Source organism: Drosophila grimshawi, unplaced genomic scaffold (assembly GCF_018153295.1).
Source record: "Drosophila grimshawi isolate 15287-2541.00 unplaced genomic scaffold, ASM1815329v1 contig_311, whole genome shotgun sequence".
Taxonomy (NCBI): domain Eukaryota; kingdom Metazoa; phylum Arthropoda; class Insecta; order Diptera; family Drosophilidae; genus Drosophila; species Drosophila grimshawi.
In genome coordinates this window covers 2,915,566-2,937,608 of record NW_025063098.1, presented here as the reverse complement: position 1 = coordinate 2,937,608, position 22,043 = coordinate 2,915,566, and the positions used below count along the sequence as shown (strand labels likewise).

Genomic DNA, 22,043 nt, shown 5'->3' with positions numbered 1-22,043 from the left:
GTGCGAGAAAGGTAATTGAAAAATAGTTTCCTTTTTCCATTCCCAGTGCTATTGCAATTTCCTCAGCACTTCTTCGGCAATTCCAATTGCAAACTCTGCCATCTCTTATTTGCAGTTGCCGGCAATTGGCTATAATTTAAATGCACTTTAAGATGCCTTAAAAGTCGAGCTTCATATAAAATTTAAATTGAGCCAGTTTAAAAGCAACTATCGCAATTCGAATACAGTTATTAAACTAAATATGTGTGAATTGTCTTTTATTAATTTACACCTAAACTGCACTTAAATAAATGCTCTCAAATTGATATTCTAAATCGTTTACTGTTGACTGCTGGGCATATGGTGAGCTCATATTTCAGTGTCGACCAAATCACAGCGAACAAGAAATACTAAAACCTCAAGCACGGCTGGAGTAATAAAAAAAATGAACATTTGGCGACATTCGAGTTTGATAAATGGTGAATGGGGTGTTTCATTAAAGTGTTGCATACTTTCGGGCGTTATGCTAATGGCCAACTGAAAGCGAAACGGAAGCGGAAGCGAGCATGAATATGAAAATGAAAACTCAACCGCAGACTTGCATGGCAACTTTTAATTACATTTCACAAGAGTGTGACGTGCGTAGGTATGTGTGTGTGTGTGATTGTGTTGCATTTGCATGTGTATGACACGCCGAAAGAGACTGCCAGTGGACAGAGGGAGGGGTACGGAGCGAAGAGCAGAGCTAGCAAAATGTAAGTAATGACTAAATGCGTACTGTGACAGTTTAACATGACAAAAATGTTCCCTTTTTTCCGCTGAGCTTGATAAATGATACGGACGACAAGTACAACACGAACAACTTGCATCATATCCTTGAAATGTTGCTGGACTTCACTTTGTTGCCGGCCCTAGTTATTGCTGTTTTTGTTTTTTGTGTTTTTTGTTTTTTTTTTGTTTTGTGCTTCACTTTCATCGTGCTTTATCATATTTTTTTTAGTGCCTACGCAGCTTTAGTGGACATTTGAGTGAATAAAGGGGATTTTCGCCATAAATACGCCAACACCTCGAAACACAAATGCACAATGAATATGAATAAGACTATAAATGCGAAAAGCGAAAGGCCAAACGAAAAGGAAAAACTCCGACGACGCGCTAAGCGCTGAATGAAATGAAATAGAATGGCTCCAGAGGCAAGAGCAAAGCAAAAACAAGGAACAATGCTCTAGTTAAGAGAGTTCGACTAGAAGATACCCTGAACCCAAGTCTATACCTATTATTAGATGTACACATCTTAGATATTTATAACAACACTCTTAATTCTATACACTCATTGTATTTAGTTAGGTATGTGTGCATATATATCTTGGACTTCAATTTTCGATCTATATTTGAATATCTATCTTAAGAAATTTTAACAGATTATAAATACATACCCAATAAGGCAGCTATGTCTTTAAAATTATGGCTTTAATTGCTATCGGTAAACGATGCTCATGTTTCGATAAAATCAACCAAACTTGATCTGCATATGGTATGTGAAAACTAATAATATAAATTGGTTATTCTCTGACATCGATGTGTTCATGCAGACGGACTTGGTTAGATCGACCCCGCTGTTAATCCTGATCACATTATGGGGTTGGAGATGACTCTTTCCCCTTGTTACATACCTTTCCACAACTTCAATATATTCCTTTTACCTACTTTAAATGAATCAAGGGCATACAAAAATGAAATGAAATGAAATAAAACAAACATTGTACGAAAAGGCGCGATTATTATTTATGACTTTGCGGCTTGGGCAGCCGGTAAGGTTGAACATGTTTTTTCTTCTTCTGCTTGCTCTCATATTACAGCATATTTAAAGATACGTTTTATATACCCTGCAATGCAAGAACTCAGCTAGTAATAAACATTTAACAAATATATAATGTACCACAAGTAAACTTAGCAGCTTGAGCCCTTAAGATTTAACTTTTAAGCTTGAAGTGTACCAGCACTAAAATGCCTATAATTGCTTATCTTTTTCCAAAATAATTATAATACCTAAATTCTTTAAGAATTTTGTGCTATTTTCAGTATGCTCTAGAGTGCTGGACACCATCAGGCAAAAAGCAAATGCCCATTTCGTGGCACTCTTAATTGGCGTAGTGCATAATTAATTAACCATTGTTTTTGGTCACCTAAAAGGGCTCGAAGCAACAAAATTAATGTGCTTACATTTGTTTCTTTTTTTCTTTTTTTTCTTGAGTGTTTGCTTTTGGGCGGAATTCCATTGTTGCTGTATTTTAAATATTTAAAACTCAGCAAATGAAATTCTTATTAAGGCGTGCAACAAGGAGGCGAGTGCCAAGTGTCCAGTGGAGTGCAAAAAAAAGGGGCGGGATGGTTGGTAAAATACGAGATGAAGTCACTGCAGCCTTTGGCCACTGACCGCTGACTGGAAATTTTAAGTTTCATTGATTTTCTTCATACACTTGGACTGTGTGGCGTCCTTATCTGAATTCTTGGCTCGACAGCATGCGGCGGTTGAATTTTTAATGTGCACTGCAGTCGACCCAGATATTTAATATACATTTCTTAAATGCATTTATGCCACATGCAACCGATCCCTGGAATACCGTCATATCGTTTTCAAAATAATTATGTTCATTATATATAAAGAAAATATTTTTATGTTGCGATTATATTCGCTTGCTCTCTGGCAATATTGGTAGTGAATAAGAAAAATAATGAAATAAATAACAAATTATTTTATAAATATACGATATTTCGTGACAATTTACAAACACTTGCACTGAATATTTAATTCTGGCCTGGCAAATGACCAACTATTGTGGTCTTTTGCGCTGTTCTCTGCGTGCCATTAGCGCAGTGTTGGCAGCACGCAGAGTAAAGTAGTAGACAAACTCGATGGCGCTTTGGATGCTGGCGCCAAGGAAGAGTCCCAGTATACCACCAATCGATACAACGACATCCAGCGACGTACGCAGCACCTGACGCCGGTATTGATCAGTGGGCCAAATTGGCATCACCAGTGTTATATTAACACTCCGCTCCCTGATAGTTTTACTAAAGCATATATTATTTGAATGGTACACGGAGATGGTAACAGTTCTCGAGCTCACCCATTTTGATCCTCATATATGGACTTAAGATCGCCCTCCGTACAGGAGGGTAGGCAATGACAATTGATCGTCGGTGAATTTATACTAAAGAGTCGCTTAACATCCTGTTTGACCATCGATGCCTTCTCCAGACACAAATAGCCAGCGAAGTCACAGTCGGGATAGCGCTTATTCTCGTACGGTGTCAAATTGTAGATGGAACAATTGCACAGCTCCATTTGATACAACCGAGAGCAATCGCTGATGCAAGCACTGAAACTGTACGCCTTGTACATGCTCCACGGCTGCACCTCGTCCGGGAAATAGCAATCGCGTGCGGCCACCGGAATATCCCTCATAGACGGATCATTCACCATGTCTTCCTTGTGAAACTGCAGCGTCTTGTGCTGCCCCTCGAGTACGATGACGCCCACCGATGGTAGCGGCTGATTGGTGATATCCTCCTCATTGCGCACACTCACCTGCGCCGCTCGCGTCAGATGCAAACGCATCTCGGGGTGGCTGCCACGATCCAACATTGCCGGCAGCCAATGCTTTGAGCCTGGATTGTTGTTCTGCAGCGAGTTGAAGAGGAAACAGCTGCCGAACGGTGTCAGCATGGGCAAAAAGTATTGGCAGCAATCGAATGGCTGATGCGACAACTTGCATTCGACAAACAGATCCGAGCAATTAAAGGCAAACTACAGCAAACAAATATTATGAATTTATATGTATGTCTTTCTAAAATAAATATGTGTTCTGCCTTACTTAATTGATGCACTGATCTATCTGAAACCTACCCTGGACGCAATATGTCGATATCCATTTTTGGGGCACTTTGCGCATCCATCACATTTCTCGTAGGGGTCGCAGCGAGTAAACATTCCAGTTGTATATTGATAGGGAAACAATATAAACGATATATACGACTCCACTTCCCAATTATAGGGTCCATTTAGGTCTGTGCCCAAGCTGCAAGAAATTCAGATTATATCAAGTGGTTTGTTGTATAGCATTATCTCAATTATGCATACCTGCCCACAAAGTTCTCTACTTCTTCGGAGAAGTCCGTCTTGAAGCGCACCTCACAAACGCTAATCGATGGAAATTTCAACAAGGCAAATGGCGATAGACTCTCGTGGACAATGCTAACAGCACGTGAGGTATAATCGCGCTGGTACATATCGATCAGATGATAGACCCCAAAGGTCGAGGCAAGGATGCAAATGAGCCAAAAGATGCGCTCCGTTAGATGTAAGCTATATGGTAAGTAGTATCCGCATTCATATATTTGTCGGTTAGTGTAACCTAGACTTACTTGTGGTTGGCTATATAGGAAAAACCCGCCAGGCTACAATTTTGGCAGTACTCCTTCAAGTAATGGACAAACCTCCAGCCCAAATCACACTTATTTCTGTTCTGTGGAAGTTGTTTTTCCATTCTTACGTATGTCTGTCGCTTGCCGACTGAGGAATACTGTCGCACTGTTGGCTATATATAAGTTAAAATTCCCAGTCGTATACTGGACCTGCGTTGCGGTAATTAAATTGCATGTTCGCCTGCTTGTGTGCCACCCATTTGGCCTTGGCCACCTCCTCTGGTTCGGCTGGTTGGTTCGCTGCATGCGAAAAAGCTCTTAATTGGTATTTGTTTTGTGCAGGTGCTATAATAAGGATTTAAATCACACAGCCCACACACTCGTGCATATCTTATATGTGTGTGTATAAATGCATGCACTCGAGACTCACAAAATTGTTCATTTATGAGTGGCTGAGTGGATTAAATACAGGCGACACATGCGTCAATTTACCAGCGAGCAGCTTAAAATGTCATATTGTCTCATTTTAAGGGGATTTATGAAATGATTGGAGTTACATTTTATTCAACTGCCATTGTCTAGAAAGTTCAATTGAACAAATCATAGTAAAATGCTTAAAATATGACATTATGTTTGTAACTTTTTATGACGACTTTTATATACATATTTTCAAGTTTATTCGTTTTTTTTTAGTAATCCTCACCAAACTACTCAGTTATACGTACTATTTTACTCTTAACATTTTGACAAAAAGTGGAGCAATTAATCAGTTTTTTAAATTAATAGTAAAATTTAAATGATGGCAAATGCACTCCAGATGGGACTCTACAGGGGTAGGTAATCTTCGAAGTGCCCAAGATAAACGTTCTTACTTGTTATAATTATATTTCAAATAATGTTAGGAAGATTATAACAAAAATATCTTTTAATAAAATACTTTGTTTTTCCTACTTTTGTGAATTTTTGACCACCTTTGTGAAAACGCTTGGAGTATTGCCATCGCCTGGGCCAATTTTCAGAACCATAATTCGTAAAGTTGTTAGAGGCAGTAACGACACAAAACTCCTGCTCAATTACAGCCGGCAGGCGGGTTGGCAGCAAAATGAGCGAATGAGCGACCCACTTACACCGAAGACCCTAATACCCACACCGAAGTGCTTAGAACTCGACGCTAAATTAGAATTGTGCAATTACGACTCATTTGCGTTGTTTGCTGGCTGCTGAATAACACTTAAAAACAATTAGAGTGCTTATTGAAATTTGAAATGCTGCCTGGCTGAAAACATGCAAAATGCCGCATGCAACACTAATGCAATCATTTTAATTATTTATGCGTCCAAACATGCAGTTAAAATGTTTTGGTAATCAGAGTTAATGTCCCGCAGCCAACGCATTGTTTCAGACACCTACGCAGCATTTTTACATCGCCCAATTGGTCACGTTAACCTTAACTTTTATTTAGTAAAATATATTTATTTCATTTGCGCGTTTGCATTAAGGTCAATTGCAAAATGTTTTAAATTATCGCAGTACGTGCTTAGAACTTTGATCACAAAAACAAAACATGAAAAACTATATAAACTAACTTATACCTCTTTCAAACACGTCTGCCCACTTTTGCTTTATTCACAACGATCGTGCGCTTCTTCTTCAAGTTGGTGGTCACACTATTGATATCGATTGATATCGATATCTGTGTTATGTGACAGTCTTATATATACTTCACTAGTAGCCTGTTACCAGCATTACAGGAGGCCTGCTCCAGTAAGAAAAAAAGTTTTGATCAAGTGAAGTGCTTCAAAATATTACTTAAACTTAAATTCATACAAATCTGTGAATTGCATTTCAAGTGATTAAGCATTCCAACTTAACAATTCGCTTAACCAAAATGGGTCTTACAATCACTCAATGAAGCTAAAAGACTTATGGCTTACACATCCCACTCTATTTATCCATAAGGCAGTCAATTATTAAGGTAACTGGATTTCTTTCTTTCTTTGGGAGATTGCAAATCAAGTCGCGTTGAGTATTCAATTGTTAAATATTTTTTATTTACTTATTTCGTTTGTTTTTGGCATATTGTTGAAACCGCCAAACTGGCAAACGACACATTTCAATAAAGCCAAAAGGGAAATATTTATGTAACAATAAATAAATGATTTAATAAATAAATTGAAACAACTTGTGAAACATGTATTCAAATTTGATCCCGACTGTTAGCGTTTAATATGAAGCATGACAACAAAAAATGTTGAGTACTTTAGCAAACAACATTCAATATTGAACCAATTGTATATTGTATTTTATGTAAACCATACACAATCAGAAACAATTCCATAGATTTTCATATTTCGTTTCTAGTGGGAACTCACTAACAAACTTTAGTTAAGCTACAATTTTGATTTGACATTGTAAACTAAGTTCAGTTTTAACTATTGATCTATGACATTGTGTTCAATCTTGATTGCTGTTCAAAAGCAGAATACCCACAAGCAATTTGTTTAAGTTCAGTTATGCGGCTAACAATTTTATGGCTAAAAGTGCTTTGGAATTTTGTGAAATATTTTCCAGTTGAAACGACAACAGTGTTTTGTTGTTATTGGATTTGTTGTTTTAGTTGTTATCCACCTACGCAGGCCAGGCAAGGGGCGAAAGAGTTTCGCTGCACTTTCCTGTCCGGAGGGGAAAGCGAGTCAAAAATGTTGTTGTTGTTGTTTTTGTTATTGAAGCCAGTATCAGCTTTGTTCATTTGCATGTGGAAGCTCGATGCGTACCACCAACAATTTTGCAGGTGTATCGATAAAATGTCAAGCGCAATAGCAGCCACAACAACATCTGACAACAACAGACGACAAGGCAATTTAAATACTAACATGTGTATGAATAGAGGTAGCTAACGGACAAGTGGATTTTTTTCTCATTTTATTTTGGCGCGCGAGGGGGTCGCTAATTGAGAGGAGCTGCGGTTGTTGCTGATGTCGACACACAATTAACTTGAAAATACTCCAAGCTATGTTAAGTGTCAATTAGTTGGCAGCAGCTAAGAAATATTATTTACATTTTACATAACATTTAGCAGCGCGAGTTATTTGATGATAATCACCGACTTTTCGATTATAGATATCAACTAAACCATATCTTTAAATGTTTTTAATGTATCTTTGGTTATCCGATTATATTTGCAAAGTTCGTAAAATTATTCACATAAAAAGCATTCGTTCACATTATTGAAAAACTTTCGATAAACAACCAAAAAACCCTTGCAACTCATGGGTCATCAAAACTGATTTTGGTTCTGTGCCCCTCGTCTCTGAACTCACATAATTTGCAAGCATTTCAACTAATAAATGAAATTGATTTTGGCCAAACAAAACTAACCAAAAAAGGGTAGCCGCAATAAACAAAATCGAGAATCAATAAAAATCAAAATGATATAGGTAGAAAATGAATGCCCAAATATAATATGCAGCCACAAACAATAAACGTGGCCAACGAAAAAATGACAACAAAACAACAAATGAAATATCTGTGGAAAAAACATAAAAAAAAATCGTGTTCAAGTGCCACGTTTTGTCGTCTAAGCGACGGGGCGGCAGAGCCTGCCAACTGTTGTTTTTTGGTTGGGCCATGCCCCTTGGCCCACAATCATCTCTCTCCTCCCGTCAACCCACCAAACACGAACTCGCCACCGCCCTCTGCACCCGCCCTTACCGCAGGCCTGCCTCGTCTGTGCAAACAAAATGTGGCTGTTGTTTGTGTTTTTACATGCGCTGACAATATTGCAACAATGTCGTTCAACGTTTAAACAACAAACAACTGCAAAGAAAAAAATGGAAATGAATGAAATGACAACAACAACAGTAACCACTTAAAGTTCTCAAATCGGGCAGACATGATTATAAAATATCCTGCAATTTTCCATATGCAAAATTTACATTTGTATTTAATTCAGTTTCTAAAAGTACAAAATGGATAATCATAATGATCAACGATAATCGTTGATTGAATTACGTGAGATTTATATGTATAGTTTTTGGTAATTTATAATAAATTATTTATGGTGCTCAGTTTTTGATTGATTTTGAGCTAAAATTTATATTCTTACAGTCTGTTTCTACCTAATACATACATTTCCACAGCATCAGAATAAACAGCATTAGAACAATTTTATATATTTTGCAGGGCATAGAGACCTCGACGAACATTTCGGCACCGGCAACTCAACTGTCAACTGCACGTAGGCAATGGCCAGCGCAAATGAGACTGAATGGGCTCCACTTGAGGGCTAGAATTTGAACAAGGAACCAGTTAGCATGCGCCGCTTCGGCTTAAAGCATTAAAGTAGTTTGGAGAAAGACGGGAAAGCAGTCGTAGATGAAATAAAAAGCCAATAATATCATAACAATAACAACTGCAAACCAAAAAGGCTACCCACAATGTTGCTGCGGCAACGGAGGCAATAGTGGCAACAGTGGCAACAGTTGCTGGCAATATCAGCGATAAAAGTTGTAACAATTATCATTTGAAAGTGCATTGTTACAGTTGTCAGTGGCGGCGCTCAAGTGGCAATGCAAACACGACAGCCAACTGCAGCTCGTGCCGGCAACAACCAAAACAAAAACAACAACAACAACAACGACAACGGCAACGACGAGAAGCAACTTGTCGATGTCAGCGCTGTGAAAATTAATATGCAGAAACTGCTGCAATTGCAATTTGTTGTAAGCGCTTGAAGAAACAACGAGACGAAGAAATATTTTACATATTGAGGCATCAATTTCCATGATTATCGCTGAAGAATATCAATTAGCTTGGCTTGCCTTATGGCTTTGCTCGGTGCCATTGTCTAATGTGGAGCAGGAGCGCATAATGAGTTATAGAATTGTCATTCACATGCACAGTTATATTGAATGAATTATGGCTAAGCCGACAATGCATATCAGCTTTGCTGCTTGAATAACCAATACGGATTATTGTGTTCGATTTATTCGAGTGATAAATAAGAAGCGTCTTACAAAGAAAGTTCAAATCAACTCGATAAATTTAAATATATGTAAGTAAGTAATTTGCTTAATTTTATATATTATAAATGGGTCGATGGAAATCAATTTTATTTAATTAAATTATGGTATCAATTTGGAGAGAGTCTATTACGGAGCCAAAGAGGAATTTCAATTGTGGTAAACCAAATGCAAAATCCTGTTTTTAACTGCACTCTTGAAATAAGAGATCGGCTAAGCGACTCACATAGTTTAATAATTAAGCTGTAGCTGAAAATTTATGAATCTTTTGTCCTTGCAGTGTTGCCTGAGCTGCCACAACAAATTAAAGCAATAAGCAATAAGCTTAATACTGAAAACCAAAATTGTTGAGCGTTTTATTATTGCAGCCACATAAATCTTTTCATTAAAGTTCAATTAATCAAGAGTTTCCTGTCGTAGCGCATAAATCTCATAACGCACAAAGTGAAGCCGCCGACAACAGCTAGAGATACAATTACCAATGCAGTCAAGGACCCACACACACACACACACACCCATACACAGAGCGCAGCCATTCAAGTTATTTGTCACCATTTGGGGGAGAACACTCACCCACACCAACCATTGCAAATGTGCAACGTGTTGTACTTACAACGAAATTTGCCACGCCTATAGCTCGCAACAATGCAGTGGCTGCCACCAAACCACCCACCCAGCCAGAGACAGGTAATAACAGCGTCGGGCAGTAAATATTTGCGTGAGAGAAGAGCGCGTGAGTCACGAACTAAGAAAATTATTAATGAGTTCTAATGCAAAAATGTCATAAATATAAATGAAGTTGCAACAATTCTGCAACCAGCGAATTAAAGCGAAACTCATGTTTAAGTCTTATTAAATCAAATACTGTGGCTCGTGTCACTTGGCAATGCTCATCTTTAGTTTGCACAGATTGCATTTAGCCAGACCAGGTGCTGAAGTCGTAGCTGCAAAGCTCCGGAGCGTCGGTGAGCTGACCACCAAGTGCTTTCCACTCTGATTACATTTTCAGCAATGCTAACAGAGCAGGGTCCAAATGGGACGATGCCTACCCAAGTCAGTGGTCAGGTGCAATGCACGATAAAGGTGTGGCTGTTGTGGGCGGTGCTGGGCGTGTTTGTGTTTCTGCTGGGCAATTAACAAGCAATAAAAGCAAGCAGCAACCAGCAGTCAGCGTTGATAAATGTTTTGTCGCTTAACAAAAGTGCCAGGCATGCAATTAACCAAATAGATTTCGCAACGCCCAATTGAATTTAACTGCAGCTGAAATTGTGAGCTTGATTAATGCTGGTGAAGTTGGAGGCACGTCTTTCGCCTGAACTTTTGCCAAAAATAGAAGTTCAATGCGCTTGCACTTTGCATGCCAAATGCGGCAATCAACACTTGAACAACTTTTCGCCCGCTTGTTCTGACTTTTATGAATGGAAACTGAGTCAGCGGAAAGCGGTAGGCAGCTGGCAGTAGCTGCGTGGGTGACCACCCAACACGAAATGCAAATTAAAAAGCCAAAGCCAAAACGCAAGTGCAAAAAAGTGTTACACGACTTACGAGCACATTCATTGACTGCAAATCGAAACGTGCGCCAACCAACGCCAACGTCAAAGCTAACGTCCACGCCAACGCCATTGACAATTACCAGCTGCCGACTGCCGTCTGACTGCCTGGCTGACTTTGCTGGCAAGGTTATGGCCCAGAGTCGCGCAAATATTTGGCATGCCAAACGGCAAAAAGAAAAAAAAAGAAAAAATACCATTGCATTACGCATACGCAGCGTACGCCCAGACAAATTCAAACAAAGGAAATTACTGAGTGTGAAAAATAAAGTGAAATATGCAGACAAAGCGGCTTACTTATGACAAACCCACAATGCACTGTGGTAATTTATTGAAAAATATTCTCAAATATTTGTACATTATTATATTTAACTTTTTTCAATATAGTTATTTGTTTGTTGATGCAAAGCTGAACATATTTTGCCAAATATTCAATTCATATATTTTAAAAGCATATTTTATGTCAGCCTATTTTATGTATTAAAAATTTCTGTAAAATTTTAATAGTTATAAATAAATTTTTTTATATTTTGAACTTTGTATTGTTCCTTCTTTATCAACTTTTATTCTATCCAACTCTGTTCAAAGTTCAAAAGTTCATTCAGCTTAAAAAATTAAAATTAAATTAAAACTTTCTTAAATGGTATCACTTCACAAAAAAAATGCCTTAGAAAAGAACAATTTAAATTGATTTTCAGTAACATTCATGACAATGATTGTTCCATAACCACTGTACATAAAAGTCGATACCATTTTGTTTACAGACAACCCACAGTTTAAAATAATTGCCACCGGGCATCCCATCACACACACACACACTCACATACACTCAAGTACACACACACAGCCAGCGTCACATCATCCCATAAATGCTGTGCTCCAGTGCGGCTCGATGGAAATCTTGAATGGCCAACGCCGCTAAATGTCACACGCATATAAGCGGAATTATGACAAGCATTTTAACGACTGCCACTGATATGCGCCTCTGGGCTGGGCTGGGCGAGGTGGGCGATATGGCAACGCCGGCTGCCCGTAGTCCCATAAAAAGCAACGCGAAATTGAAACCCAAACAGCGCAGACTGCGCCAAGAGCTGCTCAAATGAAAACGCGACAAACGCATGGCCGATGTACGTGAGATTGCGGCTCTGTTAATTGGCAAAAATTGGCCAAACTTTCCAAGGGGGGGTTGTGGGCCGATTGGAAGAGTGGGTCGGCCGGGCAACCTTTTAGACATGTACATAAGTATTTATGCGATAATGCGTAAATTTTAATGAAAATGCAAAAAGAAAGAAGACACAAGCAAAACATTTACTTTGCGGATCGTAAAGTATGCCAATGCCGAGCAGGAACATCCCCGACGATGCTGATGGTGCCACTGTGCTGTGCAATCGCCTGAAAGTTGATTTAATGAAGATTTCGCAAAATGGCGTAGCCGTCAAGTGTCTGACATGTGGAAATCTGGAAATTTATGTGTAGCGCACGTGCGTTGCGGTCTAGTCATGAGGCCTTGCGCCTTCCTGTCCTCCCTCCTTCCTGTGCGGCTTTAATTGAGTGTATTCAGAGCAAAAGTGAAGCCGAAGAAAAGCAATTTGAATCTGAATTATTTTTTAAGTTAATGAAATCCGTTAGACAGTATGGCATAGAATAAGGCTGCAATGGCAAGAAAATATGTATTAAAAATATTCTTTTCTGTTTAAACTGTTGCAACACAACAAAAAGTGAGTTTACTATATATTTATGAGATTTGTGAAAGTGTAAGAGCGTGTAACATATAATACAATACGCTTTTTCAGTCGCGCTAATGTATGACCATAATAACAAGTTTTTTGTTCTTAAATTAATTGTACTATTTCTGTGCTTCTGTGCCAAAACTAGAATAGCCAGTTCTCATTAGAATTATACATAATGGTCGTCAGAAGCAGGCGAATGGAATTCAGAATAGCTAATTGTCTGCGGTTGCTTAAGCTAATTTGAATGATATCGTCCTTGTGGCGATATGAGAAACAGACTACGCAATTACATGCCCAAGGCCCTGAAGTCCGTGGGGACAAAGCAACGGCCGACGGTTATGTCCTTTGCAAGCTGCAGCAGTTAAGTGGTCATCATGTGACCCCTTTTCAAAGCGATCTTATGCACATGCATTTGAATAAAAGCTGAAATGATGATCCAGTGGGCCTGTTCTACTTTAAGCGGTTCTTTGGCTGCAGCTCATTATAAGTTGATAGCTAAAATAATTTATTTCAAGCTTCATATAGTTGATTATTTTTCAAATTCGAAGTCCGTCCATAAAATTGGTAACATGGCTTATCAATTATTTTCATATTTAATTTCAGGCAACACCTCATCTGCATATCCATGAAATCACAATAAACAATGCATTGTTACAACACGGCCACACACAAGCCTCTTCGCGCCAAGATATGCCACAACAAACACCCAAAATTACAGGCAACAAACGATCCCAACAGCAAAACAAACAAACGAACAACAAACAGAGTTGCATAATTATGCAATATGGTTATGAGTTGAGCTTGGCTGGCAGGCAACCCGTGGCTTGTGGATAGTGCCGCCAATCTTTGGCGATTTAACGGCTGATTTGGCTTTTTCTCGATTGGCGCAAATCCTTTTTTAGGCAAATTAAGCGCGAAAGAAAAAAAACCAAGTTACGAACAGCGAAAAAAAATGCGCCAGACAAGGCAACACGACACAAAATTATGAACGTGATTAATTCATAGATGGTGGCGCTTAGCCATTGTTTTGGCCATGTTAAATGCACTGCACGATGCACGACGCGGGGTCTAAGACCCGAGGGGCCAACGATGTCGAGCCGGCCCCACTATTGACATCGCACCAACTGAACTCTGGCCAAAAGCTAAATATGATTATGTGCGCTCGATTTAATCTCAGTCGATTTATAAGCACCACCACCCCCTCTAAGCCAAAAGACGTCTACAGACTGCGTGTTTATTTTTTTTTTATTTTTAATTTTTTTTATTGATTTTTAAAAACGACAACGCAATAGCCCAGCAAGCCAGTCAACATATGTGACCAGTTGCTGTGGCTGCCAAGCGCATTAAAAATGAAGAGATTTTCCTTGAAAATTATTCCACAGTACATGTGTCTTTGTCTGTGTGTGTGTGTGTGTATTATTTTGGTCAAAACGACTTTGTGCTCAAAATTGGAATCCAAAACCGAATAAAAAAAGAGAGAAAAAACAACAGCGTGAGCAAGTCAGACAAACACCCACTTTTATGATACTCGCACTCGCACTTCTGGCGGCAAATAAGTAGTTGGCGGATTACGGGTAGCCACAAACAAACAGACTGATAAAGAGTCGACAACAACAACGACGACAAAAAAATTGGCTACTTAATTTGGTAATAACAATAATTACGCCTGACTGACTAAACGCTGACCAGCGCCATCATTGCCTGACCAAGACCAGCACCAGCAAAGCAAAAAAAAAAAAAAAAAACGAACGCGCCAACTTAACATTGCCGTTAAGAGTAATCAATTGACGGTTCATTGAATTCCCTGAGATTTTGCAAGCTAAGTCTACTATAAAGAAATAGTTAGCCAATATGAGCATGACTTTCACTGCGGGGCTTGCAAGTGATATTATTGGACAGTTTTTAAGTGATGAGGTTCCTAGCTAATCTGAATTGAATTAGCTTGAGTTGAAAATATGGGCAATATCTGAATTACCTAGAGTCCTGGAACCTAGAGGCGATTTTTACTCTCTTTCTAGATATCTGTAAATATCTATGATACTACCATTTAAAACAAATTATTTACTTTTATTTATTATTTTATTATTTCACTAAAAATAGTCCATACTTAATAAAAAAGGTTTAAAGATAACAAAAATAACTTCAAACTAAATTTAATTAAAAGTTACCAATTCATTTATAGAAAACTTAAAGGAAGTAAGTAAATTAAAAATGTAAAGTGCTTAAAAATAATATTTATATTTATAATATTCAAAAATAAAATAAAGGATATAATAAATCTATAATCACATATATATAAATTCATATTCTTTTATTCGTTTAATCAGCTTAGTTATCTTAGAGCATTCATCCGTCATCCAACGAGTCGTCAATGTGTTCAAGTTTTTGAGAGCCGCGCTTTTCAATTAAATCGTTTAAAGATAATCAATTAATAATTTTTAAGCTGCTGTGACAGCATTGCTTCTGCTGGTTGCTGCTGCCGACTGAGGCTGTTGTTGCTGTTTTGCGCTGGCAGCATCGCTGTTGAGTCAGCGCCACGCTCAATTAGGTGCAAGACATTTTGAGCCGGCATCGAGTTGCTGCGAAGATTTACAGTAGATTTATTGGATACTCGCTTTGGCCAGTGCGACGAGCAAGTAGTTAGCAGTGTCTGGCCTAATTGGCGACTCAGCTGGCGCTTGAAACTCGCAGCTCGAGGCTCAGCGCTTGAATATTGATACTGTTGCTTGACAGCAAAAAGTGCCTGACTCACACACATGCACATCCAGAGCAAACGAATCGAATCCAATCTGATCCAACTGCATATTGCTGCTGTCTGATATTTATCGAATTTAATTTCGTAGTTGCTCGAAGCTGACGCTGACTATTTTTGGAAAATTTTTCACATTCGAGACTCATAATTCGTGCGATAATTTACACAAAATTAGGCAAGTGTCTAGCCAGCGATCCTTTTAAAGCACTGAACCACAGCACAACAGCAAATTTAGTTGCGAAAAAAAAAAATTAATGAAAACAGAACACTCGTTGTGTTTCCCACGCCAATTAGAACTGGAGTCGTATGAGTGATATTTTCTCTGCATATCAAAATAATTGGACTGCGCTACAAAGAAAAATTCGGAAAATTGTATGATTTAAAATTCAATTTATGCCGTGCAAATTGCCCCCACAACGCTGCTCGCTAATAATATTTATCACAAAGTTGCAACAGCTCGGCAACCAGATACTAGATTTTTAATGCTGCTGCGTACAATTTGTGCTAACAAAACTTTAGCCATAAAACGTGCGTGTAAAAGCCATAAAAAGAGAAGCATTCAAAATATAATTAATGTGGGCAAGCTTATCCGGTGATGGTTTTTTTTTTTTTTTTTACTTTCGACCGCGTCCAGATTGCTCTCTAATCTGTTGCTATCGAAAAATAAGTATTTAAATGAAAAGCAGCTGAACATCGCTCAACGCTCACCGCCTACGCCCTCAGCTGCGTCTCAACAAAGAAAGCAATTAAAAGTCCAATTAGAATATCATTAAGTTGTGGCCTGGGCAGGTCAACAATTAAGAAGTGATAAACGCCAAAGGAGCTGGCAAATATAAAACACATAAATTAAAGACAAATTTTGTAAGGAACATCAAGATTAACAATGGTTTAATAATATAATCATAAATTCTCTGAAAGGAAACAATCAGGCGCGTGCCCTTAGAACGGAAACAATATAAATTAAAAGTTTTTTGATTAGAGTTGATTACTTTACTCAGCTCTAAATAAAATAGCCCCAAGTGTATTGTATTCTAAAATACATATTTTTTAGAGGTTTGAAGATGTTTTCAGCATCAAACACTGTATTTTCACTTTTTTGCAATAAAAACAGAAAATCAGGTCTTTCATTTTATTTGATTTTATTATAAGTTAACTCCGACTTTGACTATTTTTTCTTTGGCATTATTTATTTTACATTGCCTGGTCTTAGGGCTTAGTGTTTACCGTCTGGTCAATAATTATCAAATTGTGTTATTTTTCTTTTTTAATTATTCATATTTATCAAAATTTTTTGTATAACAAAATGACCACATCTTTCTATTATCCGAGCCGAGAAGTGCAGGATGAATTGTCCAGCATTGCCAAGGCGCTTGTGGCTCCCGGCAAGGGAATCATTTGCGCAGACGAATCAATCGCGACAATGGGCAAGCGTTTCCAATTGATTGGGGTGGAGAACACCGAGGAGAATCGTCGCCTGTATCGTCAGCTGCTCTTTACCACAGATCCAAAGATATCGGAGAACATATCCGGGGTAATCATGTATCACGAGACACTCTACCAGAAGACCGATGCCGGTATACCCTTTGCGGAGGTGCTGCGCAAAAGAGGCATCATTCCAGGCATGAAGGTGGACAAGAATTTTGTGCCGCTGTTTTGCTCTACGGATGAGTACACCACTCAGGGCCTGGACGACCTCCATCTGCGCTGTGCCCAATACAAAAAAGATGGCTGCGACTTTGCCAAGTGGCGTTCAGTAATTAAAATCGATAAAACGAATCCCTCCTACCAGGCCATAATGGAGAATGCCAATGTGTTGGCCCGCTTTGCCTCCATCTGTCAATCGCAGCGCATGCTGCCCATCGTGGAGCCCGAGGTGCTGGTGAACGGTGATCATGATTTGGATCGCTGCCAAAAGGTTACAGAAACCTTTTTGACCGCCGTCTTCAAGGCGCTGCACGATCACCATGTCTACCTCGAGGGTATGCTGCTCAGACCCAACATGGTGACTGCCGGACAGAGTAGCAATAAAACACATTCGTACTCTGAAATTGGTTTGGCAACCATTTTAGCCCTACGCCGTACTGTGCCACCTGCAGTGCCCGGTAAGTGCTAACGGAGGACTTAAAGTGAATGCTTCTAACTATGTGAAGATCCTGCAGGTATTCTTTTCTCATCTGGCGGCATGTCCGAGGAGGAGGCCTCTGTCAACTTGAATGCCACCAACAATGTCCCACTGTGTAAGCCCTGGGCGCTTACTTTTTCCTTTGGGCGCGCCCTGCAGGCTTCGGCGTTGCGCTCCTGGGGCGGAAAGAAGGATAATATAAACGTTGCCCAAATTGAGTTGATCAAACGAGCAAAGGTATGATTTGTATCTTAATCTTAATGTAGAATAGCAATTTCATCTGTTTTGAGTGAGTTTTGTCCACTCTTTCATAATATTAATGTAACTAAAATGTTTTCATTTCGAAACATGATTTTGAATTTTAGTATTTATTATCTTTATTAATTTTCTCTGATTTCAAATTTATTTTTTATCGACAGGCAAACAGCTTGGCTAGCATTGGCAAATATATTCCAGGCTCTACTGAAGGCTCGGCTGGAGGTGAAAAAATGATTATCGATGGAATGGAAGTGTAAGTTTCTGGGCTCATAAAATATAATGACAATGGGTGTCATCAGAAGCCGGCGATCATGTGGAAGTTACAATTTATAAGCGACATGTACATATACATACAAAATACATGTGCATTTAACAGCATCTGGTCAACTGCCCCACTGTGGCATTGATGGCAGCCACTTGGCCGCAGGCCGCATGTTCGATGCCGCCCGTCAGCGTTCAACAACTCGAAATATTGTTAACAAGCGTGCAAAAGAGCAAAGAGTAGTGCCGTCGACGGCAGCAGCAGCAGCAGCAGCAGCAGCACAACACAACACAACACGACTTCTGTTAACTGCAAAGTGTCGCATTAATCCGCGGAGATTACCAAGCGCCTGGCCACATGGCCAACACGCAGCCAGCGTCATGCGGCACTGCTGTTGCTGCACTGCAGCTTAATTAACGCAAACGCATGCCAAAAGCCAATCCGAGTCGAGTCGAGTCGAGCCAACCCGCCAATCCAAATGGCTGCTATGAGCATGTAAAGCAGCAGGCCAAGTATTCAACTTAATCAGTCGCTTCATTCTGTGTGTGTGTGTATGTGTGTGTGTGTATGTGTGTGTGTGTGTGTGGGTGTATACGTGTGTTGTTAGTAGCTTGACTCCGTACTTTTGGCTCTGACTCTGGCTTTGGCTCTGGCACTAGCTCTGGCGTCAGTGTCATGTTGCTGGCAAATTAGTCAGAGCCACATGCCCGCATTGGGGGTTGGGGCTGGGGCTGAGTCGAGCAATAATTAAAATTAAAGCACTGACTAAATTATGGACAACTTACACTTCAATTGCCTCCAGCATACACCCGCTGTTGCTGCATAGCAGACGCAGACACAGTTTTTTTTTTCATTTACTGCACATCGATTAAGAAATAAGGAACACTCAACTAATTTCAGCAACTCTCTTTATTAGCTACACATAATTTTGAAATGGAACAGTTGGATGGAATATAATATTATATAAATAAAGTATAATTTTATTATATATTTTATATAAAACTACAAAATAGTAATTATTAGTATGTTATGGCTATTAAATTATAAATATTATTATTATAAATGTTTTTTATTAAACTTTACTGGAATGTTTCTTGATTCTTATGCTCTTTATTATCAAAGGGAATGTATTCGTCGTTCAATTAATTTAACTTTCTGGCTTGTTTTCACCTGCTGTCTGCTGCCATGTGCGACAACTGAGTTCTGTGGTTAATCCAATCGCTGCGGCCCAATCAGGCCAACGTGAGCAGCATGTCATGTTAATTGCGTCGCATAAGCGTGTGTGTGTATTTATATGTGTGTGTATTTATATGTGTGCTGTCTGGGTGTGTGTATGTGTATGAGAGAGTGTAAATTGCCATTATGCTCATGTTTGCTTAATATGTAACACACACAGTCCGCTGAGCAACAAGAAGCACGCAACGCGTCAAGCCAATTAAAGCAAAATTATAGTAGCGCTTTTTAATGATATGCAGCGTTCTGTACGCCCCTCACCCCTCCCTCGCAGTAGCGAAATGGCGCACCACGGCACCACCGCACCACTCTATCAGTTTTGCGCTCATTTAACTTGGCGTTGAAGATTTATGGGCGTGCCGCCTGCTAATGTGGCAAACACAAAGCCCAATTCCAATGGACTGATCAAGCCAACAGCTCTGCTGGCGGCACGCGTTTAATGACCAAGTGGCGAGCAGATCAAAGCAAAAGTGCCGAGCTCGACCTGGTTAACGAGCTCTTGGACTGCTCTTGGCTGCTGGCCGTCAGTTTTGCGTTGTTTTTTCAAAAATGCAAACAAATCAAGCCACAAGTGGGCGTCTGGCCACGCCCTCTAACGCTTAGATTGTTGCCTGGACTAAAACGACGACATTTAATCGAAATTTCCGGCTGGATAGTGGCGCCAAAGTTTGTTATTCAGCTGCGACACAAATCACTCAGCTGTCAAACGCTTGCTGATTAATTTGGTGTTAATAAACGCTCTAGCCGCAAATCCTGTACGAGTCACAATTGCCAGTCCCAGTCCACGTCCACCAATTAATGTTTGTCCATTATTGCATTGGCCAACAGTCGCGACCAAACTGCCTGTCCCAAACTTGGACATGGAGCGTGAAAACGTTTTGCAGCAGCAGCAGCAGCTGAGGATGCACTTTGTGTTAATTGAAAGTTTGAATGACCATATAAGTGAGGTAGCCAAAAACTGACTACCGCCGACACAGACACACACACAGTGACATGAGTTCGATTTGGTTGTCTGCTGATAGCCAAAAAAAAAACAAAACAGAAAAAAAAAACATAACTTGCCGCTAGCAGCCATAAAAGGCCACACACGCGTCGCCAACTTACCTGCCTGGGAAACTGCCAAGAGCAGAAGCAACGGCAGCAGCAGTTGGAGAAGAAGCTGACTACAACGCCGCTGATTCAGAATGATGCCAACCTCGCTTTCCATTTGCCATATCATTTGCCCAAAGTAAGAGGTGTTTAAAATGCTAATTTGTACAATAGCAAATGGCAGGCCACCAAGCTGAACTCAATTCAGCTGTCGTCCGCGACGATGTTTTTTGTGTGTTTTTGTTTTTTGCTCCTTGATATAATAAAGTGCGGCAGAAGAACTTTAGTTTTCACTGTACCTGGGCCTTGTTTCGGAAGTGGGAATTAAAGTCAATGTCATTATATTATGTATACCATTATCTTAATCCCTAGAAAGCGTTTACTGCTGCACAGTTGCTGGAACCATGTCAGCCACTTTTGACCATCAGCTTTAAAAAATCGCATTTTAAGAGATGAAATTAAAGTTGTTGTGAATGGCTTTGTAAGTGGTTGATTCATTTATATTTAATCAAGAAAGTTTCCTTAAAGAAATTTTTGAGTAGCCTATGAATGTTTTATAATTTTATTATTTCAAACTAGTTTTTGAGTGTACGTAATCAAACCCCGAATTTAAGTAGCCTTACTAAAATTTTGTCAACAACTATTTAGTTAAGCAACAGTTTAAGATACTGGCATATTGTGAAAGTGGTTTATTAATGCAAACATCTTTAATCTCACATTTTTTAATATGCATAAAATAGCATTTTACAACTTGTGCCATTTTGAAATTTTTTTTTAATATGCCAACTGATGTTGGATGTATGTAAATAATTTTTGACTGCCAGCTGCTGCCATTCCATCAACGCGCTTGGTCAGCTGTCACCACAACAGCTTCCTGGCCAGGCTCCGGCACAGGCTGTGCAAAAATGTCAAAATGTCAATTCGAAAACGTTTAGGAAAAATCGTTTCGCCCACACGAACGCCTGACTGCCAGCTAAATGTTTGTTGTTTGCTTGAGAAATAAAACAAAAAACAAAAGAAAAAAATAAAAAAAAGAAAGAAAAAGCTGTGGCTATTGACTAGGCTAGGCGACAGTCGCGTCGCAGTCCACCAGGCAGTCGCTCACTTAGTTTCTTGTTGAGGGAGGTGGATAGGAGTGGTGGGGGGTAAGGTGGAGAGGTGGAAAGGCATCATAATCCCGGTTTGTTTGGTCAGGTGTAAGCTCGTTTGTCAGTCACTCGTTACATTCGCTTACTTTTCCTTTATGCAAATGCCAATGAATTTCCACTTTTTTTTTTTTAACTTTTATTGTGTAAACAAATTGTGCAATGCGACGAAAGTGGGGCACAGCATTGGCAGATAGGCTTTAATAACTGACAGATCTCATATCCACAGAGCTGAGCTGTAATGTGAGTTGAGCTGCAGCTGTCAGTGGGAAGACCTCACCAGTAGCGTTCGCTTGACAATCGCACGACATTTCTGACAAATGCTGTTGACAAAAACTTCTTTTTTTTATCCAAAATGTATTTTCTGGCTGACAAGACGCTTAAGCGTTGTGTGCATAAGCAAAGCATGTTGACAGGCCAAGGAACCACGCCGACATGTTGCAATTTTATGCAATTTTTGCAGCAGCATTGTGT

General features: G+C 39.4%; 2 protein-coding genes across 2 annotated transcripts; one reads left to right on the top strand and one right to left on the bottom strand.

Annotated features, from left to right (window-relative positions):
* Nucleotides 1–2,753: 2,753 nt before the first annotated feature.
* LOC6563318 (pickpocket protein 28) lies at nucleotides 2,754–20,523 on the bottom strand. Its single transcript, XM_032737315.2, has 6 exons — nucleotides 20,440–20,523; nucleotides 4,408–4,707; nucleotides 4,124–4,348; nucleotides 3,890–4,061; nucleotides 3,111–3,790; nucleotides 2,754–3,054 (listed from the first exon to the last, which is right to left on the bottom strand). The coding sequence occupies exons 2-6, from the start codon at nucleotides 4,527–4,529 to the stop codon at nucleotides 2,814–2,816; spliced, it is 1,440 nt and encodes a 479-aa protein (XP_032593206.1). The 5' UTR covers nucleotides 4,530–4,707; nucleotides 20,440–20,523; the 3' UTR covers nucleotides 2,754–2,813.
* Nucleotides 16,652–18,218, top strand: LOC6563319 (fructose-bisphosphate aldolase). The gene is made up of 3 exons (XM_001990522.2): nucleotides 16,652–17,562; nucleotides 17,620–17,819; nucleotides 18,002–18,218. Exons 1-3 carry the CDS (start codon nucleotides 16,764–16,766, stop codon nucleotides 18,095–18,097), a joined length of 1,095 nt encoding a protein of 364 aa, XP_001990558.1. The 5' UTR covers nucleotides 16,652–16,763; the 3' UTR covers nucleotides 18,098–18,218.
* Nucleotides 20,524–22,043: the final 1,520 nt, after the last annotated feature.